General features: G+C 43.0%; 1 protein-coding gene across 1 annotated transcript; it reads left to right on the top strand.

The window, feature by feature from the left end:
• Positions 1-17,890: 17,890 nt before the first annotated feature.
• LOC143535394 (uncharacterized) lies at positions 17,891-18,559 on the top strand. The gene is made up of 2 exons (XM_077029662.1): positions 17,891-17,971; positions 18,056-18,559. Exons 1-2 carry the CDS (start codon positions 17,891-17,893, stop codon positions 18,557-18,559), a joined length of 585 nt encoding a protein of 194 aa, XP_076885777.1.
• Positions 18,560-20,292: the final 1,733 nt, after the last annotated feature.

Here is a 20,292-nt window from a genome sequence, read left to right as displayed (position 1 = left end):
GGTTGTCTCGGACCTTGAATCAACGACATCATAATGTATTTTCGTTTCATGCATAACCATGGTGGAAGATTGTAGATGCATAAAAGAACCGACCACGTACTATGGCGACTACTCATGGTCCCAAATGGACTAATACCATCTGAACTAAGCCCAAACCGTATGTTTCTAGCCTCCTTCCCGAATTCACGATACTTGTTATCAATGGTTTGCCATTGAGGTGAATCCGCCACGTGTCTTAGTTTTCCGTCAATTACACGTTCTTCTGAATGCCAACGTAATAATTTGGCTTCTTTTTCGTTTGAAAATAACCTTTTCAGTCTCGGTATAATAGGGAGATACCACAATACTTTAGCCGGCGGTCGTTTTTATGTCATCTCATCGTCAACGTCACCCGAATCGTTTATCTGTTTATACCTTGATGCACCACACACAACACATTTATGTTTATTTTCATACTGATTTCTATACAATATACAATTATTTGGGCATGCATGAATTCTTTCAACTTCTAATCCCATCGGACACATCAACTTCTTTGCTTGGTATGTTGAAATTGATAATTCATTGTCTCTTGGAAGCCTGTCACGCCAAAACACTAATAACTCTGTGAAACTTTTATCACTCCATCCGTTTTTTAACTTCAAGTTAAGCAAGTTTAACACCGTATCAAGTTTCTTAAAATTAGAACCAGGATATACGGTTTTTCTGCATCTTCAAACAGGTGTTGTAAATTTTCAATTTCAGCATTACCCATGTCAGTCTCCATGTCATGTAACATTTCATTTACGTTTTCATTGGGATCATTTTAATGGTTATCAGCGTCTATGGGGTTATTTGATTTTCATTATCACCGTTAAGGTTTATTGAGTCATTGTTATATGTGTTATCATTAGTGGTCGATGACGTGCTAAAATCAGCTAGTGATTCTCCATGCCTTGACCAACAATGGCATCTAGGCTTAAAACCATTTTCGAATAAATGTGCCTCTATTTCATTGGTATCATTATAATAATTAAAGTTTTGACATTTGGAACAAGGACAACAAATCGACCGACTTCCTTTATTAGCGCGATGTGCTTCGGCAACCCTAAGAAAACTTTTAACACCTTCCGCGTAAATTTCGGATTGTCGCAAAGCTTTATACATCCAATCATCACGATCCATCTGAAAATTAAAATAAACAAACAAGTGATGTAAATGTATGTGAACCGGCGCTCTAAGGTGGTGGGTCCTAACTGTGACAACTGCCCAATCCGACCCGACCCAGGTACCCGTTTTCGAATCCGATTCTTTTTATGATTTGAAATTTGATTGTTAATCTTTGTAAATTTAACATTAAATAAATTATATATATATATATATATATTTTTATATTACTTACTAATAATAATAATTTCCTTCCCGCCGTTCCGCCTTTTTCTCTTTCTTGTCGCCATCTCGCCTTTTTCTCTCTTGTCGCCGTCCCGCCCTTTTGTCTCTCTTGTCGCCGTCCCGCCCCTTTGCTTAACCCTTGAGCCTTGAACCCCTTTCTCTTAACTCTTTGCTTGTCCTTTGGTTCTTCCCGCCTAAGGATGTCTGCGCAGCTCCACGCGCCAGACTCCTTACAAGGAAGCCTGCGTGAAGACCAGCTGTTCTTGCGATTCGCGAGACGAACTCTTCTCGCAGCGCGCTAAGAAATTTAGTTCTTCTCGCAGCGCGCTAAGAATTGTAGTTCTTCTCGCAGCGCGCTAAGAATTTTAGTTCTTCTCGCAGCGCGCTAAGAATTGTAGTTCTTCTCGCAGCGCGCTAAGAACGGTAGTTCTTCCCGCGATGCGCTAAGAACGGTAGTTCTTCCCGCGACGCGCTAAGAATTGTAGTTCTTCTCGCAGCGCGCTAAGGATTTGTAGTTCTTCCCGCGGCGCGCTAAGGATTTGTAGTTCTTCCCGCGGCGCGCTAAGGATTTGTAGTTCTTCCCGCGGCGCGCTAAGGTTTGCTCTGTCTGCCTTCGCCCTCGCACGCTCGAGTCTTCTCGCGCTAAACCTTAAGTCTTTTCTTCTGTTTAGGTCAGCCTATATCTTTTCTCGAGTAATGAAACAATACGTGGCGCCCCGATGTATAATCCGCCATCGGTCGGGGTGTTACAGATTGGTATCAGAGCTCCGTGACTTTAGGATAGGTGGTTAGACGTAACGACCTAGAATACCTAAGAGTCCCTTCTCGCGCTTTGCGCGCTAATTGTTATTTACTCGATATTTATAAAATATGCTGGCGCATACGCAGCACTTGATTTCATGTTTAATTCGCGATCTTTCGATTTTTATTAAATTTCAATTTATTTCTTTACTTACATATTCGTTTGTTGTGAGGATTGAAAATCCGAGAAGTCATGGTGGTACATGAATAGTTGATTTTCAATTACCATTAACTCGATGTTTTAAATTGAAGATTTGAAAAGTCATGGTGATACATGAATTGTCAATCTCCAACATTCATTTACTCGATATTTTTAAATTGAGAATTCGGAAAGTCATGGTGATGAATGAATTGTCGATTTCCAATTCGAATTCCTTACCTGTATTAAGTTTGCATTTAAATTTTACTTCAAAATTTGATAGCATTTAACTTCGCGAAACAAGCTTTACGACGGTATACTATGCGCTAAAACGATTTCCTATACCAAAATATTAACGAAAACTAAAACTTTTATAGAATGCCTCCGCTATCAGCTCGTTATCAGAGGAGAGAGGCCGCGCGCAGACGTATGCAGCAACGTTCCCAGGAAATGGCCGCCGCAATAGCCCAAGCCTTAAACCGAAATAATCCCAACCCCTCCGGATACAATATTAAATCCTTCAATGCGGGTAACCCTCCGAAATTCACCGGACTTGAAGGAGCCACCGTGATGCTCCAGTGGCTCGAGAAAATTGAAAACACTTTCCTCCATACCCAATGCCCTCCAGACCGACGAACCTTATATGCCTCTAGTGTCCTGGAATCAAGGGCGCTTACATGGTGGAACGGAGTAGCTCATGCGCGTGGCGCAGAGGCTGCTTCTAGCATGCTTTGGGAGGAATTCAAGGAAATCTTGACGCGAGAGTTCTGCCCTCCCAACGAAGTAAAGCGCCTGGAGGAAGAGTTTTGGAACCTGAAACAGTACAGTGGCGAAGCGCGCGAGTACGCGACGCGCTTCCACGAATTAAGCTTGCTTGTCCCGCACCTAGTTACCCCTTCCCGCCGAGCCATCGAGAAGTTTCTTGGGGGTCTCCCCATGGAAATTCAAGATTCTGTATGGGCCAGGAACCCAGTAACCCTCTCTGACGCCATCGAGTTGGCCGCTGTGCTCAGCGACAACCATGTCAGGGCAGGAACACTGTTCCTGTGGGGAGCCGAGAAGACCAAACTCACCAAGACTGTCCCAGAACCAACAGAAACCAAGCCAGAACCCTCAAATCGTAACAACCTCAAGCGTAGGCGCAGACCCAATCATCAAACCTACGCGCTTACCAACCCGCTCGTTGTCCAGCAACCCGCCTACCAACCTCTAGTACACGCTCCTAACCCACTGTCAACTTACCCAACACCTCCTGTAGTCCACAACTATGCCTTAACCAATCCAGCACTCCCTGCCCCGCCAACTAAGAAACCCTACACAGGAAACCAACCCTTTTGCCCAACCTGTAGACTTCACCATCCAACTCAAGTCCCGTGTCGACAATGTAACCGATGTGGCCGTACTGGTCACACTGCTGAGAACTGTAGAGTCCTTCCCGCCAACCCAATCGCGCAAACACCACCAACTTACCCGCTAAACCCACAACCAACATACTCTAATCCACGACCCAGGTCGTGCTATAACTGCGGTGACCCCAGTCATTTCCGGAACGCGTGCCCGAGACTACAAGTTCAAATTACGCAAGCGAACCCAGTTAACCAAATTTCGAACCAAGTGACGCGCGGCCGAGCTTTTAATATAACCGCGCACCAAGCGCAAGCGAATAATGACGTGGTTAATGGTACATTTTTACTTAACGGACAATATGCATCTATACTTTTTGATACTGGCGCCGATAGAAGTTTTATTTCTCGCGCATTTGAACAAAGACTTGCGCGACCGCGCATAAACTTAAACGAAAACTTTTCAGTTGAATTGGCTAATGGTGAAACTATTTTAATAAACTCCGTGATCAAGGATTGCGCGCTTAACCTTAATGAACATGATTTTCTTATCGACCTCATTCCTATGCCGCTTGGAAGCTTTGATGTTATTATCGGTATGGACTGGCTCTCGCATAATCGCGCCGAATTAATCTGCGCCAAGAAGTTGATTCGCATACCTCGGGAAAATGGTCAAGATCTTCATATCTACGGCGAGAAACCATCTAACGGTCTTAAACTTATGTCATGCACTGAAGCCCGAAGACTTTTGCGGAAGAAATGTGTTGCATTCTTAGCCCATGTGGTCAAACCCGATGAAGGAAAGAAGAAACTCTCTGAAATCCCCATCGTGCGTGACTTTCCTGAAGTCTTTCCCGATGATCTTTCTGGTTTACCTCCCGCTCGGGAAGTCGAGTTTCGTGTTGATCTTGTCCCTGGTGCATCCCCCGTAGCCAAATCTCCTTATCGTCTTGCACCCGCTGAAATGCAAGAATTAGCAAGTCAACTCCAAGAGTTGACCGCTAAGGATTCATTCGCCCTAGCTCTTCGCCCTGGGGTGCTCCGGTGTTGTTCGTTAAAAAGAAAGATGGTACGTTTCGCATGTGTATTGATTACCGCGAGCTGAACAAGCTCACCATTAAGAACCGGTATCCCTTACTGCGTATTGACGACCTCTTTGATCAACTCCAAGGTGCCTCTTGTTACTCCAAGATCGATCTCCGTTCTGGCTATCACCAGTTGCGCATCCGCGAAGAGGATATTCCCAAGACTGCTTTTCGAACCCGCTATGGCCATTTTGAATTCTTGGTCATGTCCTTCGGTTTAACCAACGCACCCGCCGTTTTCATGGATCTAATGAATCGGGTGTGTAGGCCTTTCTTGGATAAATTCGTGATCGTGTTCATCGATGATGTTCTGGTGTATTCTAAAACCAAGGCCGAGCATGAGCAACATCTTCGGTTGGTGTTGCAAAAGCTTCGAACCGAGCAACTCTTTGCCAAACTCTCCAAGTGTGAGTTCTGGTCGGATGAAGTACAGTTTCTTGGTCATGTTGTAAACAAGATGGGTATTCATGTCGACCCATCCAAAATTGAAGCAATCAAGAACTGGATTGCACCGTCCACTCCTACCGAAATCCGTTCCTTTTTGGGCTTAGCTGGTTACTACCGGCGATTTATTTCGAACTTCTCAAAGATCGCTTTGCCTTTAACAGCTTTAACGCACAAAGGCAAACCGTATATCTGGGGCTCGAAGCAAGAAGAAGCCTTCCAAACGCTCAAGCAATTGTTGTGCGAAGCTCCTGTTCTAGCGTTACCTGAGGGTAATGATGATTTTGTCGTGTATTGTGATGCCTCCAACCAAGGTCTCGGTTGTGTACTTATGCAACGAGGCAAGGTTATCGCTTACGCGTCAAGGCAACTCAAAATTCATGAAAAGAATTATACGACTCATGACCTCGAACTTGGTGCAGTTGTATTTGCCTTAAAAATCTGGAGACACTACCTCTATGGGACTAAGTGCATCATTTACACCGACCATAAAAGCCTTCAGCACATTTTTGATCAAAAGGAACTTAACATGAGACAACGTCGATGGAACGAACTCATCAGCGATTACGATTGTGAGATCCGATATCACCCTGGAAAGGCTAATGTGGTAGCTGATGCGCTCAGCCGAAAACCCAGCCAGCTTAACTGTATCTTGTCGCGCACGCAGCTTCGCTTCGCGCCGATCCAAAACGATCTTGAATCGCGCATTCGCGACGCGCAGCGCGCATCCATCAGTAATGGCAACCTTCGCGCCGAGTTAGCGTGTGGCGCGGAAGCGCATTTTGTCCCTAATCTGAGTGGAATTCTCTGCTATCTCAATCGTATCTGGATCCCCAATGATGAGAATCTTCGCTCTGTCATACTGAGTGAAGCGCACAAATCTCGGTATTCAGTTCATCCCGGTGCTGACAAAATGTACAAAGATTTGCGCCTTTCTTATTGGTGGCCTGGTATGAAAAAGGATATTGCTGTGTTCGTAGCTAAATGCCTAACTTGTTCTAAGGTAAAAGCTGAACATCAACGCCCATCTGGTTTGCTTGAACAACCTGAAATTCCTACGTGGAAATGGGAAAGTATAGCAATGGACTTTATCACCAAGTTACCCTTGACCGCAAGCAAACATGATAGCATTTGGGTAATAGTGGATCGATTGACCAAGTCTGCCCACTTTCTGCCCATTCGTGAAACCTACCGTGTTGAACAACTTGCGCATCTTTATGTCAAGGAAATTGTCTGCCGTCATGGTACTCCTTTGAGCATCATATCCGATCGCGATGGCCGTTTTATATCTCGCTTTTGGAAATCTCTCCAATCTGCGTTAGGAACTCGTTTGGACATGAGTACTGCATATCATCCTCAGACTGACGGACAGTCTGAGCGAACCATCCAAACCCTAGAGGATATGCTTCGATCTTGTGTTCTTGATTTTGGAGGTAATTGGGATTCACACCTACCTCTGATCGAGTTCTCTTATAATAACAGCTATCATTCCAGCATCGGTATGGCCCCATTTGAAGCACTTTACGGTCGAAAGTGCCGTTCACCGATTTGTTGGAACGAAGTGGGTGAAGTTCAAATCACAGGACCCGAACTAGTTCAAGAGACAACCGATAAAATCGCCAAGATCCGTGATCATCTGCTGACTGCCAGAAGCCGACAGAAGAGTTACGCAGATCGCAGGCGGAAGCCTCTCGAATTTCTAGTTGGTGATCTTGTTCTCCTCAAAGTGTCGCCCTGGAAGGGTGTTGTCCGCTTTGGGAAGAAAGGTAAGCTTGCGCCTCGTTATGTTGGACCATTCAAGATTCTCGCGCGTGTGGGAAAAGTTGCCTACAAACTAGACCTGCCGCCCGCGCTCAGCAATGTGCATCCAACTTTCCATGTATCCAATCTCAAGAAATGTTTAGCTGACGAGAACCTCCACATACCACTTGATGAAGTTCAAGTTGATGAGTCTATGCATTTCGTTGAGAAGCCTGTTGAGATTATGGATCGTGAGGTAAAGCAAACCAAGCGCAGTCGCATCCCTATTGTTAAAGTTCGTTGGCAGTCCAAGCGCGGAGCCGAGTTCACTTGGGAAAGGGAAGATCAGATGAAGATCAAGTACCCGTACCTTTTCTCTGCGCAACCTACTTCGAGTTAAATTTCGGGACGAAATTTCTTAAAGTAGGGGAGACTGTGACAACAGCCCAATCCGACCCGACCCAGGTACCCGTTTTCGAATCCGATTCTTTTTATGATTTAAAATTTGATTGTTAATCTTTGTAAATTTAACATTAAATAAATTATATATATATATATATTTTTATATTACTTACTAATAATAATAATTTCCTTCCCGCCGTCCCGCCTTTTTCTCTTTCTTGTCGCCATCTCGCCTTTTTCTCTCTTGTCGCCGTCCCGCCCTTTTGTCTCTCTTGTCGCCGTCCCGCCCCTTTGCTTAACCCTTGAGCCTTGAACCCCTTTCTCTTAACTCTTTGCTTGTCCTTTGGTTCTTCCCGCCTAAGGATGTCTGCGCAGCTCCACGCGCCAGACTCCTTACAAGGAAGCCTGCGTGAAGACCAGCTGTTCCTGCGATTCGCGAGACGAACTCTTCTCGCAGCGCGCTAAGAATTTTAGTTCTTCTCGCAGCGCGCTAAGAATTGTAGTTCTTCTCGCAGCGCGCTAAGAATTTTAGTTCTTCTCGCAGCGCGCTAAGAATTGTAGTTCTTCTCGCAGCGCGCTAAGAACGGTAGTTCTTCCCGCGATGCGCTAAGAACGGTAGTTCTTCCCGCGACGCGCTAAGAATTGTAGTTCTTCTCGCAGCGCGCTAAGGATTTGTAGTTCTTCCCGCGGCGCGCTAAGGTTTGCTTTGTCTGCCTTCGCCCTCGCACGCTCGAGTCTTCTCGCGCTAAACCTTAAGTCTTTTCTTCTGTTTAGGTCAGCCTGTATCTTTTGATATCTTATCTTTTGTTTGAGCTCTTTAGGTCAGTTCCGACATCTGTCTGAAAAGCCACTTTCGGCGCAGCATGCGCACCAATCCTATTGGTTGACAGAAAAAGTGACTGACATAATCTTTTGAAATCTTCTTTTGCATGCCTTGAACAGTGTTTTATCTGACTCCTCCCATGCTTTAATCTGTAACCTGTCAGCTTTTCCCCATCCCCTGCAGCTGCCGGCATATCTTTGGATATCTTTTGCTTTTGTTTTCTTGTGCTTTATAATATCTTTTGCTTGATTTGTTGAGATCTTTTCCTCTTTTCTAGGGATTGTGTTCCCTAGGGTTTGCCTATAAATTAAGCTATTTTCTTAACACTTCACACACTACACTTAAACACTCCCCATATCTCTCTCCCTTTGCTCTCTGCCCTAATTCCTCAGCCGCCTCCACTCTCTTGCCTCCGTCTTCTCTTCTGTTCTGCCCAGATCTCGGTAAATATATATATTTTGTTTAAGTAACTTACATATATTCAAGACATAAAAACCAATCGTTAAACCAATAACCTCTTATTTATAGGTTAACTTGTGCTTATTTAAAAGTTGGTTCTTGCATTACCTTTCAACGCACCGTTTACATGTGAGTAATCTCGTACCTAATCCCCTTTTATTTTTAACGTTTTGGGATGTTCATGTGTTCGTACAACTTGAGTCTTAAACTTGTTTATGAAATTTATGTGCGCAAAACCCCATGTGTTATGGACGTTTACTTGGCTGTTTATTTGTATGTGTGAATCATTAACCGCTTTGTTCGGCCTATTCCGAAGTTTTCATGGATCCATTAGATGAACACGGGAGACCTATCGTTTACGGTTTTCTTGTTTTCCTTACACATGCACGTATGATTTCTTGTTTTTGTGCTCAATTGGGAGCACGGATTGAACTATGAGCTATGATCTAAGGCTTGATCACAATCTGATTACACCCTATGTTAAACCCCAGTTAAGCACATGTTGCGCGCAGTGTTTATTATTATCTATTTATATCTATTAAACTTGATTTCTCACCGACACGCAAGTGTTGACGTTTTATTTTAACACATGTTCAGGTTTGCTGTAGCTGTTTCTGGAAGCTTGAGGACACATAGGATGTTTTCTTTTCTTTTGGACCTAGTTTAAAATGTAACAAGACAAGTTTATGTTATTTGAATATTTTAAGTTATGATATGAATCGTTACTTTATGTCATGTTCTACGCGTGCGCAATGAAATGTATTTATTAAATATTGACACCCAAATAGTGTCGCGAGTAATGAAACAATACGTGGCGCCCCGATGTATAATCCGCCATCGGTCGGGGTGTTACAGATTGGTATCAGAGCTCCGTGACTTTAGGATAGGTGGTTAGACGTAACGACCTAGAATACCTAAGAGTCCCTTCTCGCGCTTTGCGCGCTAATTGTTATTTACTCGATATTTATAAAATATGCTGGCGCATACGCAGCACTTGATTTCATGTTTAATTCGCGATCTTTCGATTTTTATTAAATTTCAATTTATTTCTTTACTTACATATTCGTTTGTTGTGAGGATTGAAAATCCGAGAAGTCATGGTGGTACATGAATAGTTGATTTTCAATTACCATTAACTCGATGTTTTAAATTGAAGATTTGAAAAGTCATGGTGATACATGAATTGTCAATCTCCAACATTCATTTACTCGATATTTTTAAATTGAGAATTCGGAAAGTCATGGTGATGAATGAATTGTCGATTTCCAATTCGAATTCCTTACCTGTATTAAGTTTGCATTTAAATTTTACTTCAAAATTTGATAGCATTTAACTTCGCGAAACAAGCTTTACGACGGTATACTATGCGCTAAAACGATTTCCTATACCAAAATATTAACGAAAACTAAAACTTTTATAGAATGCCTCCGCTATCAGCTCGTTATCAGAGGAGAGAGGCCGCGCGCAGACGTATGCAGCAACGTTCCCAGGAAATGGCCGCCGCAATAGCCCAAGCCTTAAACCGAAATAATCCCAACCCCTCCGGATACAATATTAAATCCTTCAATGCGGGTAACCCTCCGAAATTCACCGGACTTGAAGGAGCCACCGTGATGCTCCAGTGGCTCGAGAAAATTGAAAACACTTTCCTCCATACCCAATGCCCTCCAGACCGACGAACCTTATATGCCTCTAGTGTCCTGGAATCAAGGGCGCTTACATGGTGGAACGGAGTAGCTCATGCGCGTGGCGCAGAGGCTGCTTCTAGCATGCTTTGGGAGGAATTCAAGGAAATCTTGACGCGAGAGTTCTGCCCTCCCAACGAAGTAAAGCGCCTGGAGGAAGAGTTTTGGAACCTGAAACAGTACAGTGGCGAAGCGCGCGAGTACGCGACGCGCTTCCACGAATTAAGCTTGCTTGTCCCGCACCTAGTTACCCCTTCCCGCCGAGCCATCGAGAAGTTTCTTGGGGGTCTCCCCATGGAAATTCAAGATTCTGTATGGGCCAGGAACCCAGTAACCCTCTCTGACGCCATCGAGTTGGCCGCTGTGCTCAGCGACAACCATGTCAGGGCAGGAACACTGTTCCTGTGGGGAGCCGAGAAGACCAAACTCACCAAGACTGTCCCAGAACCAACAGAAACCAAGCCAGAACCCTCAAATCGTAACAACCTCAAGCGTAGGCGCAGACCCAATCATCAAACCTACGCGCTTACCAACCCGCTCGTTGTCCAGCAACCCGCCTACCAACCTCTAGTACACGCTCCTAACCCACTGTCAACTTACCCAACACCTCCTGTAGTCCACAACTATGCCTTAACCAATCCAGCACTCCCTGCCCCGCCAACTAAGAAACCCTACACAGGAAACCAACCCTTTTGCCCAACCTGTAGACTTCACCATCCAACTCAAGTCCCGTGTCGACAATGTAACCGATGTGGCCGTACTGGTCACACTGCTGAGAACTGTAGAGTCCTTCCCGCCAACCCAATCGCGCAAACACCACCAACTTACCCGCTAAACCCACAACCAACATACTCTAATCCACGACCCAGGTCGTGCTATAACTGCGGTGACCCCAGTCATTTCCGGAACGCGTGCCCGAGACTACAAGTTCAAATTACGCAAGCGAACCCAGTTAACCAAATTTCGAACCAAGTGACGCGCGGCCGAGCTTTTAATATAACCGCGCACCAAGCGCAAGCGAATAATGACGTGGTTAATGGTACATTTTTACTTAACGGACAATATGCATCTATACTTTTTGATACTGGCGCCGATAGAAGTTTTATTTCTCGCGCATTTGAACAAAGACTTGCGCGACCGCGCATAAACTTAAACGAAAACTTTTCAGTTGAATTGGCTAATGGTGAAACTATTTTAATAAACTCCGTGATCAAGGATTGCGCGCTTAACCTTAATGAACATGATTTTCTTATCGACCTCATTCCTATGCCGCTTGGAAGCTTTGATGTTATTATCGGTATGGACTGGCTCTCGCATAATCGCGCCGAAGTAATCTGCGCCAAGAAGTTGATTCGCATACCTCGGGAAAATGGTCAAGATCTTCATATCTACGGCGAGAAACCATCTAACGGTCTTAAACTTATGTCATGCACTGAAGCCCGAAGACTTTTGCGGAAGAAATGTGTTGCATTCTTAGCCCATGTGGTCAAACCCGATGAAGGAAAGAAGAAACTCTCTGAAATCCCCATCGTGCGTGACTTTCCTGAAGTCTTTCCCGATGATCTTTCTGGTTTACCTCCCGCTCGGGAAGTCGGTTTCGTGTTGATCTTGTCCTTGGTGCATCCCCCGTAGCCAAATCTCCTTATCGTCTTGCACCCGCTGAAATGCAAGAATTAGCAAGTCAACTCCAAGAGTTGACCGCTAAGGATTCATTCGCCCTAGCTCTTCGCCCTGGGGTGCTCCGGTGTTGTTCGTTAAAAAGAAAGATGGTACGTTTCGCATGTGTATTGATTACCGCGAGCTGAACAAGCTCACCATTAAGAACCGGTATCCCTTACCGCGTATTGACGACCTCTTTGATCAACTCCAAGGTGCCTCTTGTTACTCCAAGATCGATCTCCGTTCTGGCTATCACCAGTTGCGCATCCGCGAAGAGGATATTCCCAAGACTGCTTTTCGAACCCGCTATGGCCATTTTGAATTCTTGGTCATGTCCTTCGGTTTAACCAACGCACCCGCCGTTTTCATGGATCTAATGAATCGGGTGTGTAGGCCTTTCTTGGATAAATTCGTGATCGTGTTCATCGATGATGTTCTGGTGTATTCTAAAACCAAGGCCGAGCATGAGAAACATCTTCGGTTGGTGTTGCAAAAGCTTCGAACCGAGCAACTCTTTGCCAAACTCTCCAAGTGTGAGTTCTGGTCGGATGAAGTACAGTTTCTTGGTCATGTTGTAAACAAGATGGGTATTCATGTCGACCCATCCAAAATTGAAGCAATCAAGAACTGGATTGCACCGTCCACTCCTACCGAAATCCGTTCCTTTTTGGGCTTAGCTGGTTACTACCGGCGATTTATTTCGAACTTCTCAAAGATCGCTTTGCCTTTAACAGCTTTAACGCACAAAGGCAAACCGTATATCTGGGGCTCGAAGCAAGAAGAAGCCTTCCAAACGCTCAAGCAATTGTTGTGCGAAGCTCCTGTTCTAGCGTTACCTGAGGGTAATGATGATTTTGTCGTGTATTGTGATGCCTCCAACCAAGGTCTCGGTTGTGTACTTATGCAACGAGGCAAGGTTATCGCTTACGCGTCAAGGCAACTCAAAATTCATGAAAAGAATTATACGACTCATGACCTCGAACTTGGTGCAGTTGTATTTGCCTTAAAAATCTGGAGACACTACCTCTATGGGACTAAGTGCATCATTTACACCGACCATAAAAGCCTTCAGCACATTTTTGATCAAAAGGAACTTAACATGAGACAACGTCGATGGAACGAACTCATCAGCGATTACGATTGTGAGATCCGATATCACCCTGGAAAGGCTAATGTGGTAGCTGATGCGCTCAGCCGAAAACCCAGCCAGCTTAACTGTATCTTGTCGCGCACGCAGCTTCGCTTCGCGCCGATCCAAAACGATCTTGAATCGCGCATTCGCGACGCGCAGCGCGCATCCATCAGTAATGGCAACCTTCGCGCCGAGTTAGCGTGTGGCGCGGAAGCGCATTTTGTCCCTAATCTGAGTGGAATTCTCTGCTATCTCAATCGTATCTGGATCCCCAATGATGAGAATCTTCGCTCTGTCATACTGAGTGAAGCGCACAAATCTCGGTATTCAGTTCATCCCGGTGCTGACAAAATGTACAAAGATTTGCGCCTTTCTTATTGGTGGCCTGGTATGAAAAAGGATATTGCTGTGTTCGTAGCTAAATGCCTAACTTGTTCTAAGGTAAAAGCTGAACATCAACGCCCATCTGGTTTGCTTGAACAACCTGAAATTCCTACGTGGAAATGGGAAAGTATAGCAATGGACTTTATCACCAAGTTACCCTTGACCGCAAGCAAACATGATAGCATTTGGGTAATAGTGGATCGATTGACCAAGTCTGCCCACTTTCTGCCCATTCGTGAAACCTACCGTGTTGAACAACTTGCGCATCTTTATGTCAAGGAAATTGTCTGCCGTCATGGTACTCCTTTGAGCATCATATCCGATCGCGATGGCCGTTTTATATCTCGCTTTTGGAAATCTCTCCAATCTGCGTTAGGAACTCGTTTGGACATGAGTACTGCATATCATCCTCAGACTGACGGACAGTCTGAGCGAACCATCCAAACCCTAGAGGATATGCTTCGATCTTGTGTTCTTGATTTTGGAGGTAATTGGGATTCACACCTACCTCTGATCGAGTTCTCTTATAATAACAGCTATCATTCCAGCATCGGTATGGCCCCATTTGAAGCACTTTACGGTCGAAAGTGCCGTTCACCGATTTGTTGGAACGAAGTGGGTGAAGTTCAAATCACAGGACCCGAACTAGTTCAAGAGACAACCGATAAAATCGCCAAGATCCGTGATCATCTGCTGACTGCCAGAAGCCGACAGAAGAGTTACGCAGATCGCAGGCGGAAGCCTCTCGAATTTCTAGTTGGTGATCTTGTTCTCCTCAAAGTGTCGCCCTGGAAGGGTGTTGTCCGCTTTGGGAAGAAAGGTAAGCTTGCGCCTCGTTATGTTGGACCATTCAAGATTCTCGCGCGTGTGGGAAAAGTTGCCTACAAACTAGACCTGCCGCCCGCGCTCAGCAATGTGCATCCAACTTTCCATGTATCCAATCTCAAGAAATGTTTAGCTGACGAGAACCTCCACATACCACTTGATGAAGTTCAAGTTGATGAGTCTATGCATTTCGTTGAGAAGCCTGTTGAGATTATGGATCGTGAGGTAAAGCAAACCAAGCGCAGTCGCATCCCTATTGTTAAAGTTCGTTGGCAGTCCAAGCGCGGAGCCGAGTTCACTTGGGAAAGGGAAGATCAGATGAAGATCAAGTACCCGTACCTTTTCTCTGCGCAACCTACTTCGAGTTAAATTTCGGGACGAAATTTCTTAAAGTAGGGGAGACTGTGACAACAGCCCAATCCGACCCGACCCAGGTACCCGTTTTCGAATCCGATTCTTTTTATGATTTAAAATTTGATTGTTAATCTTTGTAAATTTAACATTAAATAAATTATATATATATATATATTTTTATATTACTTACTAATAATAATAATTTCCTTCCCGCCGTCCCGCCTTTTTCTCTTTCTTGTCGCCATCTCGCCTTTTTCTCTCTTGTCGCCGTCCCGCCCTTTTGTCTCTCTTGTCGCCGTCCCGCCCCTTTGCTTAACCCTTGAGCCTTGAACCCCTTTCTCTTAACTCTTTGCTTGTCCTTTGGTTCTTCCCGCCTAAGGATGTCTGCGCAGCTCCACGCGCCAGACTCCTTACAAGGAAGCCTGCGTGAAGACCAGCTGTTCCTGCGATTCGCGAGACGAACTCTTCTCGCAGCGCGCTAAGAATTTTAGTTCTTCTCGCAGCGCGCTAAGAATTGTAGTTCTTCTCGCAGCGCGCTAAGAATTTTAGTTCTTCTCGCAGCGCGCTAAGAATTGTAGTTCTTCTCGCAGCGCGCTAAGAACGGTAGTTCTTCCCGCGATGCGCTAAGAACGGTAGTTCTTCCCGCGATGCGCTAAGAACGGTAGTTCTTCCCGCGACGCGCTAAGAATTGTAGTTCTTCTCGCAGCGCGCTAAGGATTTGTAGTTCTTCCCGCGGCGCGCTAAGGTTTGCTTTGTCTGCCTTCGCCCTCGCACGCTCGAGTCTTCTCGCGCTAAACCTTAAGTCTTTTCTTCTGTTTAGGTCAGCCTGTATCTTTTGATATCTTATCTTTTGTTTGAGCTCTTTAGGTCAGTTCCGACATCTGTCTGAAAAGCCACTTTCGGCGCAGCATGCGCACCAATCCTATTGGTTGACAGAAAAAGTGACTGACATAATCTTTTGAAATCTTCTTTTGCATGCCTTGAACAGTGTTTTATCTGACTCCTCCCATGCTTTAATCTGTAACCTGTCAGCTTTTCCCCATCCCCTGCAGCTGCCGGCATATCTTTGGATATCTTTTGCTTTTGTTTTCTTGTGCTTTATAATATCTTTTGCTTGATTTGTTGAGATCTTTTCCTCTTTTCTAGGGATTGTGTTCCCTAGGGTTTGCCTATAAATTAAGCTATTTTCTTAACACTTCACACACTACACTTAAACACTCCCCATATCTCTCTCCCTTTGCTCTCTGCCCTAATTCCTCAGCCGCCTCCACTCTCTTGCCTCCGTCTTCTCTTCTGTTCTGCCCAGATCTCGGTAAATATATATATTTTGTTTAAGTAACTTACATATATTCAAGACATAAAAACCAATCGTTAAACCAATAACCTCTTATTTATAGGTTAACTTGTGCTTATTTAAAAGTTGGTTCTTGCATTACCTTTCAACGCACCGTTTACATGTGAGTAATCTCGTACCTAATCCCCTTTTATTTTTAACGTTTTGGGATGTTCATGTGTTCGTACAACTTGAGTCTTAAACTTGTTTATGAAATTTATGTGCGCAAAACCCCATGTGTTATGGACGTTTACTTGGCTGTTTATTTGTATGTGTGAATCATTAACCGCTTTGTTCGGCCTATTCCGAAGTTTTCATGGATCCATTAGATGAACACGGGAGACCTATCGTTTACGGTTTTCTTGTTTTGCTTACACATGCACGTATGATTTCTTGTTTTTGTGCTCAATTGGGAGCACGGATTGAACTATGAGCTATGATCTAAGGCTTGATCACAATCTGATTACACCCTATGTTAAACCCCAGTTAAGCACATGTTGCGCGCAGTGTTTATTATTATCTATTTATATCTATTAAACTTGATTTCTCACCGACACGCAAGTGTTGACGTTTTATTTTAACACATGTTCAGGTTTGCTGTAGCTGTTTCTGGAAGCTTGAGGACACATAGGATGTTTTCTTTTCTTTTGGACCTAGTTTAAAATGTAACAAGACAAGTTTATGTTATTTGAATATTTTAAGTTATGATATGAATCGTTACTTTATGTCATGTTCTACGCGTGCGCAATGAAATGTATTTATTAAATATTGACACCCAAATAGTGTCGCGAGTAATGAAACAATACGTGGCGCCCCGATGTATAATCCGCCATCGGTCGGGGTGTTACACTAACCCACTTTTTGGATATTCTATCTCATATGTATACATTTTAGCGTGCTAGCTATTTAAGAAAAAATTGGCAGCATTTCCCCTTAATTCCTCAAGTATGTGTATAAAACGCAAACCCGATGGAGTAGGAGAAAAAGCTACCGTTTTTTCTTATTTAGTCAACACGTTAAAATGTATACACGTCCTAATGAGATAGAATATTCAAAAAGCAGTCCCCAAGGGGACAATCCAAAATTTATCTCTATTAGATAAATTTTGGACAGGTATTTCTATAAGGTTATCTTAAATGCATATTATGACAAATATATCATATATAAAATATCTCTTAAAACTAAAACGTACCTTCAATTAAGTGACAAAATTTAAGATGTGAAATTTTGAGCTTTTCTTGCTTGAAGTGAGGAAGAAGGAAGAAGCTAGAGGGTGAACAGAGTGAGAGGGAAGAAGATAGGGGCCTGCTAATAAGACACCCTGCTTCAAATTCATACACCCTCTATACGACTCGTATAGATTTCCGTACACTGACAACAACCAACTTTTTGAAAAAGGTGTTTGACTAAATTATTATACGAGTCATATGGATTATACGAGACATTGTTGGTATCCATACGAGTAGTATAGCCTATACTACTCGTATAATCCTCACACACCCTCTTTACGACTAGTATAGCCTATACGAGTCGTTTTGGATCACCACAAACCCTTCTCAGACCGTACATACCAGCTTTTCACAGCTTTTTAGACAATGTTTGACTAGACTTAAGACTTATACGAGTAGTATAGTCTATACGACTCGTTAGTTTAGTGTACCATGTCTAGGAATACCCGTGAATGACCAGTTTTATACGAGTAGTATAGTTTATACGACTCGTACAAGCAGGGTAATTATTTAACACAATATAATATTCGGTAAATTATTTGACGCGAAACAAGATTTCACCGTTAATTATATGACACGACATACTATTCTAACCAATCAAATATATATAGAGCTTATATAGTTTCACTTCGTAGTGTTCTAACATATCAAAAAATTTAATAATAAAAAAAACGAGTTAGATATGTCATTTTCTGATGATAACAATCAAGACAATTGTGTTGGTGAAACTTCCGACAATGTCTCACCATTTTCAACCAACGAGGTATAAAATAATTTTATAAAGTATGTTTCTATTATTTTATATTTGACGATATTGTTTTTAACAGAATGTTTAATTTGTTTTCAGTTGTTTTCGTCTGTCGACGAACTTAAGGACTGGGCGAAAACGATAGGTCGTGAAGTTGGTGTTGTCGTAGTAACCCAACGGTCGAAGACAAACGCTGGTGGAGAAGTCGTTAAAGTTTGGCTAAAGTGTGATCATGGCAGGTCATACAATTGTACTGCGACAGTTAGGCGTTCTTGTACAATTAAAACCGGTTGCAATTTTAGCTTAATTGGCAACTATTTGCGACAATACAATGGTTGGAGGTTGCGGGTGATTGATGATACACACAACCATGAATTCGTTCAACATTTCGAGGGTCACGTGTACGCAGGCAGACTTACTCCTGTTCAAAAGGTTATGGTACATGATATGCATCAAAACCGAGCGCCACCACGTGACATTCTATGTAATTTAAAGTCTAAGGATGAAAGAAATGTGACCTGCATCAAAACCGTGTACAATGAAGGGCAAAAGATCCGTAAAGAGGATTCGACGAAGAAGAAGCCCGATGGAGGTTCTTTTTAATTTGTTGCAAGACACGACTTATATACACAACCATCGCACAAATCCTTCCACAAATGCCCTGGAGGACTTATTCTTCGTTCATCCAACGTCGTATATGATATATCGTGCATTCCCGCATGTGTTGGTGATAGACACAACATAAAATACAAACGTATACAAGATGCCGTTTGTACAAATCGTTGGTGTAACTTCAACTAGCAAGACCTTTCATATAGCAATGGCAGCTATATCTAATGAAAATGAGGATAATTTCACGTGGGTGCTAACGATGCTGAATACGACGTTAGACAACTGCATGAAGCCACGTGTGATATTAACAGATTGTGATCTTGCCCTGATGAATGCCTGCGAGACTGTTTTCCCGAATGCTGACTACTATGTAGTCGGCACATCAATGAGAACGTAAAGAAGCATTGCAGGCAAAGCTTCGCTACCGTTGAAGAATACGAACAGTTTCTTGGTCGATGGAACTGGCTGGTTAAGTCTAGCACTCTCTCTGAATACGAGTCAAGATACAAGCGACTTTATGATACCTTGATTTCTAGCCACAAAAATAATTTATCTAGTTCTCATATTAAGTGTTTGTTCTAACTTGATTCAAGAGTTGTTTATTATTTTGTCATATTTATTGATTTTTTTTTCCAGGAGTACTTGATTATGTTAACACCAACTGGTTCGATAAGTATAAAGAACAGTTTGTGTCTGTGTGGATAGACCAAAATCTAAATTTTGGTAATACCACAACGAATCGAGTTGAGAGCGCTCACTCTGTTCTAAAAAACACATGGTGACTCGGAACTCTATGCTTGATAAACTTGTGGGTATTATCGATTGAATCATGGTGAGCCAGCTAACAGCCATAAAAGCAACCTTTGAAGAGAGTGGTAAGAAGAAAATGAATCACCACAACATACCACTTTTCAAAGAGTTACGCCGTTATGTTTCATGTAAAGCTCTAGATATATTATGGGACGAGCTTAATCCGGTCAACAAGTTGATGGAGTCTAGTAGAGCGTGCGGGTGTCATGTTCGCACAAGTTGTGGTATGCCATGTGCATGTATGATTTCAAAGTATTTGACTTCAGATCATACCATTCCTTTGGATTCGATAGATATATATTGGAGGAAGTTGGATTTCGATCCGTTATTTAAATATAAAAAATCTATGCAAACCATGTGCATGTATGTCAAATATAAACTTTAAATATAAAAAATCTACAATGACAAGGACATTGAAAATTAGATTGCAAACCATTATATCAAAATGGTTAAAATTGGTTGCAAAACCATTACATCATACATAAAACCCATTACATATAAACATAACCGCGCCACTAACTCAAATTTTAATACATAACAATGGCAATTATAAGCACTATAAAGAAACTCCAGCTCATAATCAGTTGATGCTTCAATTTCTTTTTTTCTACAATACTGATTTGGAGTTCCATAACAAACTCTTTATTTGCAATCTCCAATTCGCTTTTCTTCTTTAACAACCCATGAATTATAGTTTAGCATATTACTATTTGATTGTTTCTTTAAAGTTAATATTAATAACTTCAATTTTAATCTAATTATTTTATGTAATTTATAATTTAGCAGGTTACTATGTCGGAAGACGAAAGTTTGGACGTGATGATGTTATTTATGGGACCCATAAGTATTTACAGTTTTCGGCGGGAACCGAGAACCATCGCAGACTTCGTCGGTTTGTAGACAGGAAAATGACT

This window comes from Bidens hawaiensis, unplaced genomic scaffold, assembly GCF_021521415.1.
Source record: "Bidens hawaiensis isolate Kalapana, Puna unplaced genomic scaffold, B.hawaiensis_p1.1 tig00000780_1, whole genome shotgun sequence".
Taxonomy (NCBI): domain Eukaryota; kingdom Viridiplantae; phylum Streptophyta; class Magnoliopsida; order Asterales; family Asteraceae; genus Bidens; species Bidens hawaiensis.
The sequence above is the reverse complement of the archived record's forward strand: the minus strand, read 5'-3'. Positions and strand labels throughout refer to the sequence as shown.